This window comes from Pseudorca crassidens, chromosome 15 (assembly GCF_039906515.1).
Source record: "Pseudorca crassidens isolate mPseCra1 chromosome 15, mPseCra1.hap1, whole genome shotgun sequence".
In the NCBI taxonomy this organism is placed as follows: domain Eukaryota; kingdom Metazoa; phylum Chordata; class Mammalia; order Artiodactyla; family Delphinidae; genus Pseudorca; species Pseudorca crassidens.
Window position 1 is genome coordinate 39689213 of NC_090310.1, and position 20820 is coordinate 39710032.

The 20820-nt window shown below is 48.9% G+C and overlaps 1 protein-coding gene across 2 annotated transcripts in view; it reads right to left on the minus strand.

Moving 5' to 3' along the window:
• BFSP1 (beaded filament structural protein 1) overlaps window positions 1-20820 on the minus strand; it is a 66605-nt gene that overhangs the window by 15407 nt on the left and 30378 nt on the right. For both annotated transcript variants that reach the window (XM_067707303.1, XM_067707304.1), the window contains exons 2-4: window positions 17307-17367; window positions 5405-5500; window positions 2845-2937 (exon numbers count right to left, since the gene is read on the minus strand). In XM_067707303.1, coding sequence (XP_067563404.1) covers window positions 2845-2937; window positions 5405-5500; window positions 17307-17367 — 250 coding nt within the window. The remainder of the gene's footprint in view (window positions 1-2844; window positions 2938-5404; window positions 5501-17306; window positions 17368-20820) is intronic.

Sequence of the window (20820 nt, forward strand, 5' to 3'; positions counted from 1 at the left end):
CCTCTCTAGAGCAGCGCCTTCTGACACAGAGAGACCACCCCCCGCCCCCTGCCGGGCAGAGTCACAACCCAGCACGTTCATGGCCACCCACTGAAGGTGCCCCTGCTCTGCAGCTGCCTGCAAAGTGGCCGGAGCAACGAGACACAGAGAAAGTGAGAGCAAGGGAGGAGGAGTGGGCCTGGGGACAGAGCTGCCTAAGGATGGTGTGTTTATTTCTGAGTCTCCCAGCGGAGATGTGCATTCTCTCAGTCTCTCTGTGTGTGTCTCTCTCCCTGTCTGTCAGTCTGTTTCTCTCTCTCTCTGTCCTCCCTGCTTCTCTGTACCTCGGCTCCCGCCTCCCTGCCCCAAAGACACAGACGTGGGGACAGCTGGGAGCAGAGGGGACTCACGTTCTGGGTACCACTACATGGAGGATGTGCAAACATGCCAGCCGAGACCTGCAGCCTCAGCATGGACGCAGACACGGTGCAAATCCCTCACCCACCTCCCCACCAGGGCCCAGCCTGCTTGTCTGGCCCCGCCTCTCCTCACCGCCCAGCTCCTACTTATACTACATCCTCCCCATGTCCACCCACAGGTGCTCCCACAGTGCCTCGCGCACAGGAGGCCCTTGGATACTTACTGTAGAGGAAGGAAGACAGCCGGCAGCTGTCAGCTGGAAGCCGGCACTAACCAACACCCCCCAGCATGATGCTCCCTCCTTATAAATTTACAGATGATGCCACCTCAACACCTAAAGATGTCACTCTGGGATCCCAGGGGAACAGGACAGAAACAAGACCGGCTCTGCAACTGTGTCTGAGCTCAGACCAAGCAATCACCGTGTAACCACAGAAATGACCACTAACTCAAGTGATGGTGCTTAGTTACCAAGCACAGCCTTAGCCTCCCACCATACCTTGGCCTCCAAGGTACAAAATAGGGGGATATTCAGCCATAAGACCAGCCCCCCACCCCTCAACAGTACCCAGACCAGCGCAGGTCCCCATCCACGGCGTATACCCTCCCCTCCTGTGGGGAGTAATAAACCCAGCTTGATTTGACCACAGGGGTGGCCCCAGGGACCTCTGGCTACAGGACACTGACTTTATGCTTTATGGACACATTAACCCCAGGCTCCTAGGAAGCAATGCTAATTATATCCTTTGTGCGAACTCAACGGGCATTTTCTAGGACAGTAACAAGAGTCAAAGGGGCAAACCTGAAAGCAACCACCTAGCTCGTATGTAGAATTTTTCAGATGAGATTAATAAAGAATGTGATTCTTTCTACATCTGCTTTTTAACGTGCACACGAATCCCTGAGCACCTTGCTAAAATGCAGATTCTGACACAGTGGGTCTGCTGGGGGTCGGGCTGCAGATGCTGCATTTGTCTCAAGCTCCCGGGCGACGACGCTGAGGGTCTCTGATGATCACCGACACTATTAAACTAGGTCTAGATGGCTCTACATTCGTACAACTCAGAAGAACAGGGTTACAAGGGAACAGATGATGTGATTTTAAAAGTATGCTCTGATGTAAAACACCTATGAACTAAAGGAAAAATGTCTGCAAAACAGAACTAAAGTGTCTGGAAAGAAGTCTCTGACAAAGAAAATTATGCTTTAGGAGGAGCTGTTTTTTAGGCCTTAGTGGCAACCCCAGTTCAGTTGGGGTCATTGGTGGGCAAGGTGGACAAGAATATCCCCGTCAAGGCCAAAAAAAGTAACTCTCCTGCCTCTTAGATGTTACTTGGCAGGGTTCAAAAGTGTCTCTGAAAGCAAATTTGGGGGTTTCTTTAGCTTTGATATAAAAAATTAGGTTCAAACAAACACCCTAGCCCACTGGTTCTCCAGGGTGTGGGCCTGGGTAGACTTCTGTCCTAAGTCATCCTTGCAGAAAAACCCAGAGTCTTCTCAGTTGAACAATCTACAAAACCCTGTCCCAGCGTAACATTCCTCTGAAGAAAGGACACGTGACATTTTTGTTTTAATCTGCATCCTTTTCAGTTTATTTTTACAATATCCTATCATGCATCACAAAATCCTATAAACCACATTAGGGGAAAAGATACATCAATATCGTGTTGCCCTGCTAGCGAGCTAAGTGAGGAAGGGATTTGGAACATATTGGGAATAAGGTTTTACGTCCAAATCCCAGTTTTTTAAAAATCGGCTTCAATCACCTCTATCCTTTCCCAAGAGTTTTCATGCCCCAGACTAGCAGAGCCTGACCTTGAAAATAGAGTCACTAATTGTCTGAGGTTCTCTGTATTCAAAATTATGGTCAAATTGATAAGGGGAATAAGAAAACAAACAACCCAATAAAAAAATATGGGCAAAAGTCTTGGGTAGATAGTCCAACAAAGAAGCTATACAAACGGCAAATAAGCGCATGAAAAGATGCTCAACATCATTAAGGCGTGAGGGGATGCAAGTTAAAAGCACAGCGAGATACACAACATACCTATTAGAGTAGCAAACGGCAAAACCAAAGTAAAAACCCGACATACCCAGCGTTGACAAGGAAGCAAAGCGACAGAAACTTCCATCCGTTGCCAGTGGGGATGCAGCAGTGCTACAGTGCTTGGGAAACAGTCTGGAAGTTTCTTATAAACTAGACAAGGAAGGACAGCCCGTAATCCTCAAGAGGAAATACCTAAGAAGATGGTCAGGGGCACAGTTTATGTCCTCAGATGTCTAAATACCCACGTTCACGGTCTGAGTGAAAGAGCAGAAGAGTGAACTTCGAATGTGAACCCGCAGTGGGGGTGACCTGGCGCCTCTCCCTGGGTCTCTGGGCTCCCGGGGCTGCAGGACAAATCCCCACATGCGGTCTTGCAGCCGCCTGGGCTCCGTTCTTACCTCCCTCGTGCCACTGGTTACGGCGGCTGCTTGCGGGGTGGTCTGGATGATCTGCTGCAGGATGCTGACGTAGGTCTGAATCTCCAGAAGGTTCTGTTGGGGGAGGAAAGCGTTCCCATGAGAACTTGAGCTCCCCACATTTTCCCCTCCAGTACCAGGTGACCTGCAGGATGAATGCCTTCACGTGTCCCACCGCCACAAATAGGACAGACGGTGATGGGTGCGGAGGCCGCTTTATGCCTCCTTTAATCTCATGAGAACACTGGGCTCGATGAATAAACCGAGGCTTAGTTCACGTCACCTTCCCTTCAGTCCCGTGGCTGCCTTGCGGCTGTCTCCATAGCGCTCTGGATGCAGGGTTATCAGAAAAGCAGGGATGGGGGACAAAGAGATCCCGGAGGGCACAAAGGACCTTGCTGACTGCAGCACAGGCGGTGCTTCAGAGGACAGGCTGTGGCCAGTCCGGCGGGGACTGCCTCACTCACTAGCTGCACGTGGCCTCAGGCAAGGTATTCAAACCGCCTAAACCTCTGATTCTTCCACAAAAGAGGGATTAACAACCTGAAGGCAATGTCTGGTCCCTTTCACCAGCAGATCACCTGGGCCTGCTCCGTGCACGAGAGCTGCAGACGTAGCACAGCTGCCCCCTCTGCAGAACTGCCCTCGGCCACACAGTGGTCATCCTGCCAGGAAGCTATGCAACTGCCCCCAATGCCACACCATGTCCCACCCGGACCAATGACTCCTGGCTCAGGACACAAGACCAACCCTCTTGCCTCAAGGTGGGACCAAGCCTGTGGTGTGATTCACGCTCCAGAGCCCCCATGGGATCAGGCTGAGCCTGGACTCCAGCTCAGCCCCTTCCCCTGCGCCTTCCTAACCCCCATCCCACCTATAGGCACCTCAGGCTCTGCTGACAGGGAACCTAGGACACTGTCTCTTGAGGCTGTTTTTTGGGATTCAGTGAGACAATGCAGCAGGCACCCACAGAGACAGGAAGGGACTCTGATGCTGCCTGAGCACTTGCCAAGTTCCAGGTGGTACCAGGTGCTTCACCCATATTACTTCACGTTGCCTCAGTGTGACTTTCCCCAGAGGCAGACAGTTATAGATCGAAAGTTGTGTCCCTCCAAAATTCATGTGCTGAAGCCCTAACCCCCAGCAGGATGGTATTTGGAGGTGGGACCTTTGGGGAACAATTAGATTTAGATGAGGGCATGAAGGTGGGGCCCCCAGGGTGGGATTAGTGCCCTGATAAGAAAGGCAGTCACTCTCTCTATGGATACGGATCTAGGAAAGGCCAGGTGAGTGCATGGCAAAAAGGCAGCCGTCTGCAAGCCAGGAAGAGGGTCCTCACCAGAACCCAACCCTGCCAGCATGCTGATCTCGGTGCTCCAGGCTCCAGAACTGAGAGGAATGAATTTCTGTTGCTCATAAGCCACCCAGTCTGTGGTACTTCGTCATAGCAGCCCCAGCTGAGTAAGATACAGACCCTGGGGGAAGGATCTGGGTGCAAATAGTTTGCTTGGGCAAAGATGTCAGGAAACATGAGCAGTGGAGCGGGGAGGTGAGACACTGTGTTTTCAGGTGAATTACCCCTGTGGGCACCAGTCCTAGTGGGCTCTCTGGGAGCTGGTGCAGAGGGAGCTGGGGTACGTGTCCACCAACTCCATCCGTCCCTGGCTGAGGCTGCTCCCTCAGCATTAACTCCCCAACATTTCCTGTGAGGCAGACCTGCCCTCCGCTGCCTGGTGCACATCCGTCCTGAGGCAGAGACACAGATACTGCAGCTCGAGGGAGGCCAGGCTCCCTGGAGAGGTCAGCCCCGAGGGTTGAGGATCATGGCCAGGCCCACAGGTGTCTATGCTCAGATGACATGGCTGTGCAGGAAGGAGAGTCTGGCGTTTGCATTTCAAAGATGAAGAAGCTCAGAGAGGTTAGGCCACTGGCCCTTGGTTACACAGCTCCAGGACTGGACATTTCCAGAGCACCAAGGCCCCCCCAACGTGAGGCCTGTGAGAAGCTGGCAGGGGTGGGGGCAGAGCACAGCACTACATGCGAGGAGGCCCCTGCATGCCATGTGTTCCCTCAGAGACAGCGCTAAAAAATTACGATTTTTGCATTTTCTCCATGTTCTGAGCTGAACCAGTCAACAGGCTACAGCTTAATCAAGACGGATCTGTGTGCAATTACTCTGTGGACTGTGACGTCCTGCACAGATACTGGCTCCCCCCGACCCATAACCCCCCCCACACACACACACCGCCCCCCCCACATACACACACACACACACACACACACACACACACACCCCACACACACACTGCCCCCCCACATACACATACACACACACACACACACACACACACACACACCACACTGCCACCCCTCCCACAGCCCCGCAGGTCTGGCTCACTAGGTGCCGTCCAGCGACCAGCCCAGCCCCGCTTGGTTCGGGACATCGCACACAGGGCAGCCCACTCCAGCCACCCCATTTTTTCAGCCACGAGTGCCCTGAACTGGCTTTTTGGGGGAAGGGCTACAGAAGGGTCATGGTTACCTTTTTGTACCTGTCCTTGGCCGCACTGATGTCATCCTGCAGAAACTGGGCTTCGATCTGAAGGCGCAGGTTACTCAGCAGGGCTTCATCTGCCTCCTGCAATGAGAGGCATCGACTCTGAGGGGCCGCGGGGGGCGGGGGGCGGAGAGCACGGGCGTGGGTGTGACAGCGGCCGGGTCTTACCAAAATGCAGACTTGTTTGGTGGGTCTGGGAGGGCGTCTGAGATTCTGCATTTCTAGCCAAGCACTGGGTTAGCCCATTGGACCTGGTCTAGAATAGTAGTTCTCAGTTGAGAGTGATTTTGCTCCCAAGGGAACATTTGGCACAATCTCGAGACTTTTTAAATTGTCACCACTTGGTGGGGGTGGGGGGGTGGGGGGTGCAGGGGCGGGCGGGAGGTGGGGGTGTTACTACCGGCATCTAGTGGGTAGCACCCACCGATGCTGTTAATATCCTACAATACTTAGGACAACCCCACACAAGAAAGAATTCTCCAGTCCGAAGTGTCAGTAGTGCCAGAGTTGAGAAGCCTTGATCTAGAAAGATCAGGGGGAAAGAGTACATTTATACACCGATAACCTTAAAATTTAAGTTACATCTGTATTTGTTCTATATCCTATCATCAGTGAGTTGAGTTTCTAAGACTAAGAAACAGTTTTCCCTTAACACTGGAACCTTTATTTTAGAATGAAGCTAGACTAACACAACACTGTAAGTCAACCATACTCCAATAAAAATTAAAAATAAACAAATACAATAGAATGAAGCCAGACCCCTATCTTACCATTCACAAAAATGAACTCTAAATGGATGAAAGATTTAAATAATTTAATACTGAAACAAAAACTCCAAGAAGAAAACAGGAAAAAGCTCCCTGACATGGGTGTTGGCAATGAGTTTTTTGGACACGACACCTAAAGCACAGGCAACGAAATAAAAAAATTACAAGTGAGACTACATCAAACTCAAAACACCTGTGCACAGAACCATCAACAAAGTGAAAAGACAACCTATGGGATAGGAAACCTTAATTTTAAGAGTTTTCTCCCAAGGACTGTTGACACCTTGAGGCCATGTATCTTCAACATAAAATTCATGTTTTAGCATGATTGCTGTGGTGAATAGTGTTTGTTCCTTTCAAGTTGGAAATAACACTTAGGACAGAAGATTGAATGTTCTCACCAAACTTTTTGATAATTCACCAACTTTTATCTCATTGATCTTTTTTTTCAATAAATTTATTTGTTTTATTTATTTATCATTTTTGGCTGTGTTGGGTCTTCGTTGCTGCGTGTGGGCTTCTCTTGTTGCGGAGCACGGGCTCTAGGCGCATGGGCTTCAGTAGTTGTGGCTCTTGGGCTCTAGAGCGCAGGCTCAGTAGTTGTGGAGCAACTAAGCACGGGCTTAGTTGCTCTGCAGCATGTGGGATCTTCCCGGACCAGGGCTCAGACCCGTGTCCCCTGCATTGGCAGGTGGATTCTTAACCACTGCGCCACCAGGGAAGCCCATATCTCATTGATCTTGTTTGGATCAACCAAATAGGTATGAGTAAGTATTTGTGCTCTTCATAAGACAGTGCTGTGATGTCTGGAACTGACTTAAATACTTCAACAATTCAGCGAAATGTTACAGGTCCAAGTTCCTTGCCCCCTCTGCCACGCCCACCTGCCAATACCTGAGGGCTTGCTAAGTGAATTTTTACTGACTTCCTAATGACTTGTTAAAAAGCATGATGAACGTTAGCAATGCGCTCTCACTGACAAAGGTAGAAATGTGGTTTGCTAAAATAGTTAAGATACTCCCTACCACTGCGTGAACAGAGTTAAGACAGTCAAGGTATGTGGACAGGCCAAGATATTTTGGGACACACGCCATCCTGGTACTAATAGCATTTAGGTTCCAGGGAGGCATTAGGCCTGCACTCTTAGGAAAGGCACTTGATTCCTTATAATCGTTCCTGTAAAAGACCGCTGGTGTAGGGAGATATGATTGTCTGACACCGACAGCAAGGATACCAGAATCCTGACCCTATTGTATCACCTGCCTTGAATGAGCTTTTCATGCAAAGTGTTGTCTTAGCACTTAAAACAGCAGAGATCTGGGACTTCATGGAGCCTGGAGAAGAGGCTGTATGAACCTTAGGGACTGCATCAGAAAAAAGGCTTATTTAATAAATATCCATTCACGTGAATTTGGTCTGAAACTTCAGCAAGATTGTCAGGGATCGGCTAACCCTCACCCAACTCAAACCTCTGAAACTATTTTATTTACCCAAGAGAACTTCAGAGTTTATCTTAAAGAACTTAAGAGTTGTGCCAGATCAGATTGGTCGATTTGCAATCGTTAGCGATGTACCTTCACACATGCCTTTTGTGTAGGTTTATGCAAGCCAAAATTAAATAAGTTGGGACTTCCCTGGTGGTGCAGTGGTTAAAAATCCACCTGACAATGCAGGAGACACAGGTTCAATCCCTGGTCTGGGAAGATCCCATATGCTGCGGGGCAACTAAGCCCGCGAGCCACAACTACTGAGCCCACGCGCCACAACTACTGAAGCCTGTGCACCTAGAGCCCATGCTCCACAACAGGAGAAGCCCCCGCAATGAGAAGCCTGTGCACTACAATGAAGAGTAGCTCCCGCTCGTCGCAACTAGAGAAAGCCCGCGCATAGCAACGAAGACCCAATGCAGCCAAAAAAATAATAATAATAATAAAATTTTTTAAATTAAATGTTATTCTAATACAGGGTTGTCCAACCCTCAGGCATAATTTTAAATTTCTTAGTAGCCCCATTAAATAAAAGAAACAGGTTAAATTAATTTTAACAATATATTTTATTTCACCCAATATACCCAAAATCTTATCATTTTATCATGTCATCAACATTTTAAAAGCTATTGATGAGATATTTTCCTTTTTTCCAGGCTAGGTCTTTGAAACCTGGTGTGTATTTCACACTCACAACACATCACATCGATTTGAACTCTCTGCATTTTGACCCCTCCCCAGCCTCACATGGCTAGTGGCCCCTGCGCTGGACACGGAAGGTCTAGAGGACTGATTTTAGACACGTGGACCATCTTGTCTTCTTCAGTGTCTCCTGCTCTAGGGTGAATCCCACAGCGCTTTCAGCCTCTAATTTCCAGTTACCAAATCCTTTCCCCTGAAGACTCTGAAATCCCTTCATGGATACCAGGGATGCCAACGCTGGGCAAACAGGTGGGGAGGGAAGAAGGGAAGGACCCCAAGACCCAGAGCCGGTTCCTCACCCGCAGCCCCTGGACTCTCCTGCATGCTTTCCCCGAGGTACCACCCACTTCTCAGCCCTAGAGCTGGGCCTCCGCTGTCCAAGCTCCGCTGCCCATCGAGAGAAGCAACAGCGTGTGTGAAAATCACACCCTTTAAGGGACCCACCCATGGTCTGAAGTATTATTTTTAAATCAGAAGTAAAAGAATGAACCAAATTATTAAAAGGGATGCATGTCGCCAGGTACAGGGCTCTGAACTAAAATAATGTGAAATCCGTCTTTGGGTGTTTTAGCTTCTGGGCTCATTCTTTTGATAAATGAGTTAACCAGTCGCTGACTTTTGATACGCTCTGCCTTCAGGAGTTTACCATCCTGGGGGCTTAATGATGGGTCCTCAAATCCTGTGTCACAGGGATGGTCACACAGAGTACAATGAAAACACAACAGTATTGCCCTTGTTTCAAGACCTGTGCTGTCCGACTCTCCCCACCCCCCCAGCCCCCGGGAGAGCAGAGCATTACGGATGCTCTTGTGCAAACGCCCCAGGGAAGGTGGGGTGCCCCTTGGAGGTCCTGGTGAATGGCTTTCTGAATTACTCAGGACTGTCACATAAGCCTGGGGAAGCCCCTTCATGAAAGACATGGTGAAGGAAAGTAAGCCTGGGTGTCTTTCCAGCAGTGGGAAAGGGCTGAGGAACCAGATAAATCCTGGGTAATTGACAGGCCTTGGGAAGGACAGAAAGCAGGGAAGTCCCAGCAATCTAAGCAGCTGGGGTCCACGGCACAGCCCTTGGGACGACCCAGCTCCAAAGGCATTCATCTCCGCCCCCAGGAGTCACATCTCTGAGAGAGAGCTGCGATTGGCCCACATGGTCACATGACTGTCGTCTTGCGGACAATCCTACTAGGACTACACTGACGGGAAGGAAAATCAGCCCCACTCCCTTGAGGCACGGTGGTTCCTTGTGAAAGTGATTCTCAGCTCTGGGAATGGGACACTGCTGAGTGGGCGTGGCTAAATCCGGGTCAGAGAGGAGGCAGTGCGGGGTGGAGACCTGAGCTTCACCTTCACTTTCGGGATGCTTTTCTACTCTCCCCACCCTCGGCCCCTCAAGATTGCTGAGGATGGAATGGGGCAGGGAATTCTCAAACATCGTAATTTTCACCAAAAATTCACCCACAATTGATACACAATCACTGGAGCTGAAGAACTGAAAGTGAGGTTTCAAGGACCTTTTGTGTTATTACTTATAAAGGGATCGAACACTCAAGATTTTAGAACTAGAAGGGACCCTGGGACTTCCCTGGTTGCGCAGTGGTTAAGACTCCAAGCTCCCAATGCAGGAGGCCCGGGTTCGATCCGTGGTCGGGGAACTAGATCCCACATGCATGCCGCAACTAAGAGTTCACATGCCACAACTAAGGAGCCCTCGAGCCGCAACTAAGACCCGGTGCAACCAAATTAATTAATTTTAAAAAAAATAGAAGGGACCCTAAAGGTCATTGGTCCTCACACTTTTTAAAGCCACATGTGTCATCCTTCAAACAAAATATCCCAGGGAAGCCAACATACAGAAGGAAAGCAGAGATGTGCTTCTCGAAGGACAGGACGGGGGACAGGAACCCCGATCGTCTGGCAACCCTCCTCCCTCAGAGGCCCTTCAGCAAATCCATGGAACCCGAGGACTCTGACAAACGCAGCTCAGAAACTGGAGTCTCACCTTACGGACGGGGAGATATCGCACCAGTGGGCCGTTCAGCTAGTTAACAGAGGTTAACTGGAGATAATGGGAATGCGATCTTCCCTCTACTAGTCAGGAGTTGAGGGCTGAGTCCTGATCCTGTCCTGCAAGGTGCTTGCTGTTCGTCCCCCACCTCCCTCTCAGGGTCAAGCCAAACAACCACTCTTAGGTCCCATCAGCCAACCTTTAAAAGAGTGACACTCCCAAAGGTGCGTTGCTGCCGCTGGAATGTGCAGTTGCTGATACGGGGAGAAGCGTTCGTTTGGAAGGGTTTTCTTTTGTTTGCACCAGACTCAGAAATGTGTAGACGCTTGTGTTTTTATTATGCTTTTGGATGCTGTCAGCTGCATTTTCCAAAGCACCAGCCGGAGCATCTAGATTTTTCCAAATCGAGACTCTGGGCCAATATTCTAATTTTAGAAAACACTCCAGCCCTGATACTGTGTATGGTTTCATCGAGGCCAGTGGTTCTCAAAGTGTGGTCCCTGGACCACACCATCTGGAAATGATTAGAAACGTAAAAAATCTGGTGGATCCCAGACCTACCGGATCAGAATTTCTGGGGTGGAGGCCCAGGAATCTGTGTTTTAACATGCCCTCCAGCTGATTCTGATGCACAGGAAGTTTCAGAACCGCTAGCCTAGACGATTTCTGAGAAAGTAACTGAAGAAATAACTAGAGTCCTATATACCCTTGAAAAATCAGCCTTGCCAACCCAGTCACAGAGGTGCTGGAAATCCATTAAAACCCCAACTGTCTGTATCCACACGCAGCCCCAAATCCAGCCCAACTAAAAAAATAAACAAAAACCAAAAAAAAAACAACTGCTAAAGAATGGGTATTCAAATTCATTAAGATTTCTAGTTAATTAGGGTTTGATTAAAAAAAAACACCTACTGGGCTTCCCTGGTGGCGCAGTGGTTGAGAGTCCGCCTGCCCATGCAGGGGACACGGGTTTGTGCCCCGGTCCGGGAAGATCCCACATGTCGCGGAGCGGCTGGGCCCGTGAGCCATGGCCGCTGAGCCTGCGCGTCTGGAGCCTGTGCTCCGCAACAGAAAAGGACACAACAGTGAGAGGCCTGCGTACCGCAAAAAAATAAAAAAATAAAAAAACACCTACTTCAATCCTGGACGCCAAAAACCTTTCCAAAAATGTTAGAGCTGCTTTCCTTCCAGGGCTCACGCTGACCTGGAGGAGCTGGGCACGTCCCTCCACTCCCCACCCTCCCTCTTCCCACCACCTTGCCTTCCTCGACTCCACTCTCACCCTCTGCATCCTTCCTCACGCTTCCTCTGCCTTCTGTTCTTCCAGCCGCCCACCGCCAGCCTCCTCCTACACTCTTCTTCCCCAGATGGCTCTCCTCTTCTCCAGAAGTTCATTTCCAGCCTCAGAGGAATTCCTGGACGTATGAAGGCTTGTAGCCCTGAAATCAAAAGCTTCGTGCCCCATCCTTTCACCCCCCCTGAACTCCCCTGCCTCTTGCTCCTTTCCAGGCATGTTTAAGATACACGACTTACATGGAAAAGCACATACGGCAGCTTTAGGTATTTTCTAAAATTGTTTTCTGGTGAAAGCATTTGACTAGCACCTACATTATTTTCAAATTGGCAATATACATGATGAGTCCTAGAGATTAGCCAAACCCAAATATTTTAAAGTCATCAGTTCTAGGGACTTCCCTGGTGGTCCAGTGGTTAAGATTCTGTGCTCCCGATGCAGGGGACCCGGGTTCAATCCCTGGTCGGGGAACTAGATCCCACATGCTGCAACTAAAGATCCTGCGTGCCGCAACTAAAGACCTGGCTCAGCCAAAATAAATACTTTCTTTTAAAAAAAGTCATCAGTTCTAATAACTTTTAATGGAGTACAATCTCTAAAAATACTGAATCACTATGTTGTACACCTAAAACTAATAGTGGGAATCAACTATACTTCAATAAAAAATTAAGAATAAAAAACAAAAAAAATGTCAATAGACAAAGATAAAATAAAAGTCACCAGGAATGCTTACCACATCCAAAGGCTGAAAATCTGAATAACTTTGGCCCGAGTATGTAAGTAGTATGTTGAGGAATTTATTTCATTTCCAAGTGCATAGCAAGGAGCGGCTGGCTGTTAATACAGGCACTCTGCTCTGGAGGTTTAATTACCTGGGCAGTATACATAGACGGCAGCTTTATGAACATGGTGGCAACCAGTCCTGTCCATACATTGTGATATTTTCCAAGCCAGACTCAAAGACTGGGTCAGAGATTCCTAGTGTACCCCACTTCACACGGCCACACCCAGGGATCAATCCCTTCCAAAGGGACCAAAGGAAACGGACATTAGGCTGCGTTGACAGTCAAAACCCAGATGATGTGACGTCTGTAGATATTCAAAGCTTTGTCAACTAAAATCAGTGATATGACCGACAGCCAACAAGATGTGAATTCTACTGTACCATTTCACCTCCTTCTTCTCCAGTGACCATCTCAGTGGACAGAGAACCTGAAGGTCCAGCTGGCTGACCCTTGAGCGGCTGTCTTAATTTGAGTTTTCAGAAACAGACCCCGAGGCAAGGACTGGGAAAGGGTCCCTTATCTGAGAGGTAATCCCAGGAGCACTGGAAGGGGTGGGGTAGTGACACAGGGACAAGAACAAAGCCAATAAAGGTGTGGAATGAGTGGGTTCCCACTGTGGGCAATGGGCTCAGTCCTGCTGGGGACCCCCCAGGAGACTGGGAAACTCACCTCTGAACTGTCGGGACGAAGGGTGGGCCAGCCAGGGACTCAGCCACCCCCTCCTGTCCCCCAGTGGCTGAGGGTCGCCCCTGGGGTGCTAATGCCCACACTTCTGGACTGTGCCCCCTGCCACTGCAGATGTTCCCAAGCCAGACAGATGCAGGAAGCTGCCAGCAGGCTCAGCATCTCTATGTGACATTGAGGGCGGCCTGGGGGGATGGACAGGGCACCAACATCTAATGGGAAGTGGCCACCTTCACCCAGAGACTCCGGCTCTGCGTCTGTCTCCTGAGAGACAGCGGTTCCCTGACTGTCCTTGGGAGGGAAAGAATGAGCCTTGGACACAGAGCACCTGGCTCTTGCCCACACCTGCCGCGGGTGGGCTGCGGGTCTCTGAAGTCGTTTAGCCTCAGCAAGGGTGAGTTCCCCCCTGACAGAGGGGCGATCGGACCGGGTTATCTGAGGGTAAAATAAACAAAATCCAGAAGGCTGTTCCGAGGCTCCCGTGAGCTAGTGCAGGGACCTCCCGATTCACTGTATTTGCATCCTGTGCCTGTGATTTCTGCTACATCCAAAATCTTCTACTATTACTCACCCCGTATTTTTTTCAAATTGATTCATGTTTATTGACATGCATTTAAAAAGAAACTTTTTTTTAATGTCACCTGCTATAGAGAAAAGGTAGTCATAAAAATAAATTCACAGCTATTAAAAAGCTGTTCTATGGGCTTCCCTGGTGGCGCAGTGGTTGAGAGTCCGCCTGCCGATGCAGGGGACGCGGGGTCGTGCCCCGGTCCGGGAAGATCCCACATGCCGCGGAGCGGCTGGGCTCGTGCGCCATGGCCGCTGGGCCTGCGTGTCCGGGGCCTGTGCTCCGCGACGGGGGAGGCCACAGCAGTGAGGGGCCCGCGTACCGCAAAAAAAAAAAAAAAAAAAAGGTGTTCCTCCACGCACTCCCACTCCACCAGGGGTACGCAGCCACTTCCCGAGAAAACTAAGCTGGCGTCCATCACATCGCGTGACCTGTAATAACAACTGTAACAGGCAGGTCACGTGCACTATTATGTCATTTAACTCTCACCAGGCATGCAGACGGACACCTGCTCCTATGGTGGTGGGAACTAGCATTGCTCCCATTTTCCAGACGAAGAAGCTGAGCCTCAGAGAGGGATACTGAGCGACAGCGTGAAGGGTCTTGCTAGCAGGCTACCCTTCTGTTGTGGATGGCACAGTTCTTGTGGGGAGAAGTGTCTTTCCCTGGACCCGGGAACAGCCACACCGATGTGCTGCCCCTGCCCGCCCGCGTGCTTGGTCCCATCTTTCCCCAGAACCTTCGTAACATTCTCACGGGACTCATACCCCAATTGTCCACACGCTACATCACAGTATGACGGGGGGAAATGGTGGAATACCTTTCCCTTATTTTTCATTTTCTTTCTACTGTCTTATTTTTCTACTGGGAATAGGCATTGCTTTTGTAATAAGAGAGAAAAAAAAAAAACCAGAAGATTTGAGCTTGTTTTTAAATCCAGTGTCACTTGCCGCCAAAGGTAAAAAGAAGGACTAAGTTCTTTCTCTTCTTCAAGGAATGCCCAGGATGGTACCACGTGAGCAACAACCTTAGGGCCCAGTCCAGAGAGAGCCCTGCTTGCAGGGAGGACAAACAGTCACAAAGCAAAAGGAGGTGTGCTGCGGAGGGACTGAACTGGCACCTAAAGGCGAAGGGTGTCAGGTGCCCCTGTTCCTGAAGGCCTCGGCCGATGGACAAGACGGCGGCCCCCCCTGCCAGCCTGGAATCGCCACCAAAAACACAAATGGGGGTGAGCCACAAGTGTCAGCTGAAAGCTGAGTGAGGGCAAATGCTAATAAGGCCCCACTCCACGCAGACTTCCAGCAGGCCTTGGGTCCTTGAAACCCAGCTCAGCACACGGCCAGTCATGAGCTGTGTGCTTAGGGCTCCGCTGCAGGACACCCTCCCCGCCATCTCTGTGCTCACTTCTGTGTGCCCATCTGTTCCATTGGCCTGAGACGGTCCAGCTTCTAACAGTCGGCCTGCGTAATTACTGACAGCATCAGCTTCACACAGTGTCCCGAGTTGGACAATACATTAGATGCTCACACAGAGATGGTCACAGAAATATCATACAGTCAGTAACATACACAAAGCAATATTCAGTGTCCCTAGAGTGTAGTTCTGACTTTCCCACCGACTAGCGGAATAATCCTAGACAACAGACGTTGGACGAAGCCAGGAAATTAGTGGCAAACACTCCGAGCTAACCCTGAGCTAACCCTGACTGTCTGAAGTTGCCTGGGGTTCCTGTGGAGAAGAATCTTATTTTTTTTTCATTTATTTTATTGAAATGTAGTTCATTTACAATGTCCCATTAATTTCTGCTGTACAGCAAAGTGATTCGGTTATACACATATATACATTCTTTTTCACATTCTTTCATGGTTTATCACAGGATATTGAATACAGTTCCCTGTGCTCTACAGTAGGACCTTGTTGTTTATCCAACCTATATATACTAGTTTGCATCTGCTAACCCCAAACTCCCAATCCATCCCTCCACCACCACCCCCCTCCCCCTTGGCAACCACAAGTCAGTTCTCTATGTCTGTGCGTCTGTTTCTGTTTCATAGATAGGATCATTTGTGTCATACTTTAGATTCCACATATAAGCAATATCATACGATATTTCTCTTTCTCTTTCTGACTTACTTCACTGAGTATGATAATCTCTAGGTCCATCCGTGTTGCTGCAAATGGCATTATTTCATTTATTTTATAGCTGAGTAGTATTCTATTGTATATATACTACGTCTTCTTTATCCATTCATCTGTTGATGGACACTTAGGTTGTTTCCATGTCTTGGTTATTGTAAATAGTGCTGCTATGGACACTGGGGTGCATGTATCTTTTTGAATTAGAGTTTTGTCCGGATGTATGACCAGGAGTGGGATTGCTGGATCATACGGCAACCAGGTGGAGAAGAATCTTAAGGCCACATCTGGGCGCAGCAGGGAAGGGTGATCGATTTTATCAGCAATGAGGTTAGGGGTGGGGAACGGGGAAGGGGGAAGGCAGCCAGGTACCCTGAACAAGGAACCCTTTAAATAACCATTTCCCATAGGTCCTTCCCCTCTGACATCTGAGCTCTGAAATAATCAGAAAAGGATAATGCTTACAGCTCTTTGCCATCCCTGGTTTCGTCCAACCTCTGTGGTCCACAGTTATTCTGCTATCTGGTAGTCAAGTTCTCCTGGCTACAGCAGAAAATCCAATCAGTTAGATGGTGATGGAGGATCCAAAGAAGGAAACTGCCCCTGCAAAGAACAACTCCACCCAACCTCTGCAGGAGGGTCTCCAGCAAGAAGCTAAGAATCCTGGTGCCTCGCACATGGCGACTGTTCATGCTTCAAGTGTGAGGAGCTTGAGGGTAAAAGGAAATTTCGTCCTCTATTCTCTTGAGACTTTCCCTGGGGAGGAGTAATCTCAAGACTCTTAGCCAACAGGATAAGGTAGCATTGCCTCCAGATAACCACCGTCCGGAGCAGGTTCCCTCCTAAGTTAGGTGCAGACAACAGCCAGTCCCTGTAACGCTGGCCCATTTTGATAGCCAAGCAAACCAATGAGCTTAACCGTCTAGGGATCTCTCACGAGCTCATTTAGCTTGTGGTAGAGGAGTGTGTGTGGGTGTGTGCATTCACTCACAAAGATTTAGTTGAAATTACAAAGTCAAGAAGGAGAGTGACACACAGACATAGAGAACAGACTTGTGGTTGCCAAGGGGGAGGGAGGTGGTGGGGGAGGGATGCAGTGGGAGTTTGGGGTCAGCAGATGCAAACTAGTGTATATAGGATGGATAAACAACAAGATCCTACTGTAGAGCACAGGGAACTATATTCAGTATCCTGTGATAAACCATAATGGAAAAGAATATGAAAAAGAATGTATATATGTGCATAACTGAGTCACTTTGCCGTACAGCAGAAATTAACACAACATTGTAAGTCAACTATACCTCATTAAAATAAATTTTTTAAGAAAGAAGGAGAATGACAGCAAAAGAAATAGGGGAATCCTGGAAGAACACAAAGAGGCAGCGCGTGAAACAACCGTTCAGCCGTTTAGCCCCGTCTTGCCGTGAATCTACTCAAACCCAAGGACGGGCTCAGCTCACCTTGTTTAGCCGTTTGAGCATGTCTTTCAGCAGCAGCTGACACTCACACTCATTTTCATACCTGCAGATGGGACACAGAAGGGAGAGTTGGGCAGCTTCCGTGATCCGGTATGTGTGGTCACACAATCAGCATTCAATTAACCTGAGTCCTACCCGCTCTCATTAAGGGAAGCAGGAGCTGAGGCTGCATTTGGAGCCCACTCCTTCCCAACCTTCTGCACATCCCTGCACATGCAGGAAGTGCCGCCGGTGGCCCCATAGATGGGCAGGAGTCTCCCGGCCCGGAGTCCCAGCCCCAAGCCCCCAGTGCCCCCTCCCAGCCACTCGAAGACGCAGGAATCAGATCCCAGCGCACCTGTACCCAAGTGCGGCGGCAGCACAGAGACTGGGAGGCTGTACTAACGATCTGTTGCATCAAACAGCACTAACCTGACCTGGTCCGGATACCCTATACTATTGTACTTATCATCACGTGTCAGCTTTTCTGGGTTGCGCCATTTAATCCTCACAAAATCCTGGAATACAGCAGTTCCTGTTACCCCCTCGGGAAAGAAGAGGAAACCGAGGTTGAGAAACTGGCCCGAGGCCGCCGCAGGTGCTCCTGGCACTTCACCCGCATCTGTGCGGCCTTGCCCTGCACACCAGGGGCCTCCTGTGGGCTGGCAGGCAGGGCAGGCTGGACGGCTCAGAGAGTCAGTGCCCCTGGGAGCAGCCTGCAAGCTCTGACAGGGCGATTGGGTACGTACACACCCTGGCTCCCTGGTCCTCAGCTGGGATCACTGAGGTGTGCTCTCCACCCCGCAGGTGGCCTCCAATGGCCATGCAGGTAACTTGCCGGTGACGCACTCAGTGTTGGCTCCTTTCCCTTGCTGCCTATAACCTCCTCACTCCGCAACTGGTGCTCCCTGATGCCACCTCCCAAATAAGCGACTTTCTCAGGCTCGGCTTCAAGGACTCCAAACTAAGAGAGGGGTGCAGGACTCAGATGTGAGTCTGACAACAAAACTGTGTCCTGACAGCCACACCATGCTGCCTGGGTAGAGCAGGGACACCCTCAAAGTTAAACATACACAAGATTAATAAAGCAGCAGATACTAGGAGCAGGTGTATTTTTTTTCTCCTAGTCGACTTCTTCCCTGGACTTCTAAAAAAATGGTAAAGATCAAGGAAGCAGAGAGACCCCAGAAATCATTCTGGTCAAAACGAGTTTCCTTCTAGGGGGAATTTCACCCCCTGAAGAAAAAGAGAAAGCCCCTTCCCAAATGACCCCCGACCTCGTTCCCTGCAAGCTGTCCCCAATATCCATTCTAATAGGACTTAGAGCCCATCATGTTTGGTGGCCACAGGGCTGCCTAGAAGGGAGACTGCATTTCCCAGCCTTCCTTGCAGCTCAGTGTGGTCCTGACCAATGGGATGTAAGCATGTCTGTGGCCCCTTCCAGGTATCTGCGGTACAAGATGGTGCAGGTGTGTCCTTCTGCATCCCTTCCTCCTGCACCTGAAACAGGGATGCCACAAAGCATCGCTTTCTGTGTCCCTGTACACCCATGCCATGGGTCAAGTCAAGGACTTTATACTGTGACAGGTGCTGGGAAATCGTGCCTCAGAATGAAAAGTCTTGACTTCAGGGAAGAACATGAGGTATAGGAACACTGTTCTAAGTGTTTCCAGTTCTAGAGCCACCTAAGCAGCTCAGCTATAACCAGTAAGAAAATATATTTGCATCAGTTTTACCTTTCACACCAGGATGTCACATTTAACAGTTTCTTTTCTGTGTGCCTCTAATGGAGCCAGAAATGATGTTTTTTAATGTTTAATTAGCTTTAAGAATAAAACTGTTAACAAAATCTAATTTTCTCATTGCTTCTTCCTGCTAGAAACATCCAAGAATTTCTGTAGCTTAAAAACATATTTAATAAACAACATGTTAATGCGATTTTCATGCTTAGACAAGCCTAGATATTTTATTACAGACGAGTGATTTCATTATAAAGAGTTCATTGTAAGAATTCATGATATATTCATATATTCATAGAAGTGAATATAAAAGTGAATTCATAAAGTGGAAAAAACCACTTTGGCTTCAATTACCTGATTGTTTTACAGGATTATTTTTGGTTTTCAGCGATTTGGATAATTGACTCTATTCATCATTGTATTTTGGTAGTTTTGTTTTTATTTTATTTAGTTTTTATTTTATTTAGCCTTTGTTTGATGTGCTGAAGACCTGATTTTGAAATCATTCAACTACCCAGGTAAAGAACATACCTAACAAGGCTGCATACACCTTCCTATTTCTGCATTAATTTCACCTGGTTCTGGCTAATCATCACCTCACCTCTGGAATTAAACCAAACTCGGTGTGTGTACCCATGCATGTAGATGGGTATGATTTTTATAATGATTTTCAAGTCCCACTACTCAAGTTAAAACATCAAAACTTCTCCAAGGGGGCAATGGGAGGGAATAAATTAAAGAGAATTATCAAATAAATCACAGCGCCTGAAGGGTCGGCTCCACGATGGACATACAACTCAGAGCCAAGTGAAATCAGCAGGACTCATCATGGCCACTCCTCCAACGAGGGCTCCTGGGAGTCATGCCGGCCCAGCCAGATCACAGCTGACTGTGGCCCAAGGACCAGGTAAAGGCCATTTGGGGATCGGAGGTACTCTGATGACCCATGGAACTGCCCTGGGTGTCAACCGGCATTCACTTCCATTCTCTTTAGGGAACATAACTTAGTATGAATGAAGTCCTACGTTTGGGCCTCACTCCACAGGAGTCCAAGAACAGCTTCTCTCTAAGACACAGTGTTCTGGAAAGGGTATGGGCCTAGGGTGAAAAATCCAAGTTCCAGTCCTGCCACCCACAGGCCCTCTGCAAGCCTCAGTTTTCCCTTGAAGGGCCACAGGGATTTTCAGGTGCATTCTTCCAGCTGCAAACCTATTTCTGTGGATCAAAACCAGAAACAGGGATTTCCCTGGCGGTCCAGTGGTTAGGACTCCATGCTTCCACTGCAGGGGGCACGGGTTTGATCCCTGGTCGAGGAAATAAGATCCCACATGTGCAATTTGGCCAAAAAAGAAAAGAAAAACAGAAGGACTGATGGGAATGGAATCGATGCTCATGATCTGATAAATATGCTCAGTACCCAATGCTGAATATCCTGCCCACGACTGGGGTTGAGAATGCGGAACTCAAACACAACGCACTTGTGAAGAAAACCCTCTGGCTACCCTAGACCAGAGGTCCTCAAACCTGGCTGTTCACTGCAATCACCAGTGGAGCTCATTAAATATAAAAACCCTGGGCCCCACTTGAGGTCCAGGATGGGGCCTGCACATCTGTATTTTTTAATTAATTTATATAATTTTTAAACAGATAAATCTCTTACATGGTTAGAGACTTTTTTAAATGACAGAAAAAGGTAAAAGTCTCCCTCTCACCTCTGCTCCTACTTCCTTATTCCCAGAGGTAACCAGTGTTATTAGGTTTCTGTGTGTGTGCTTGTG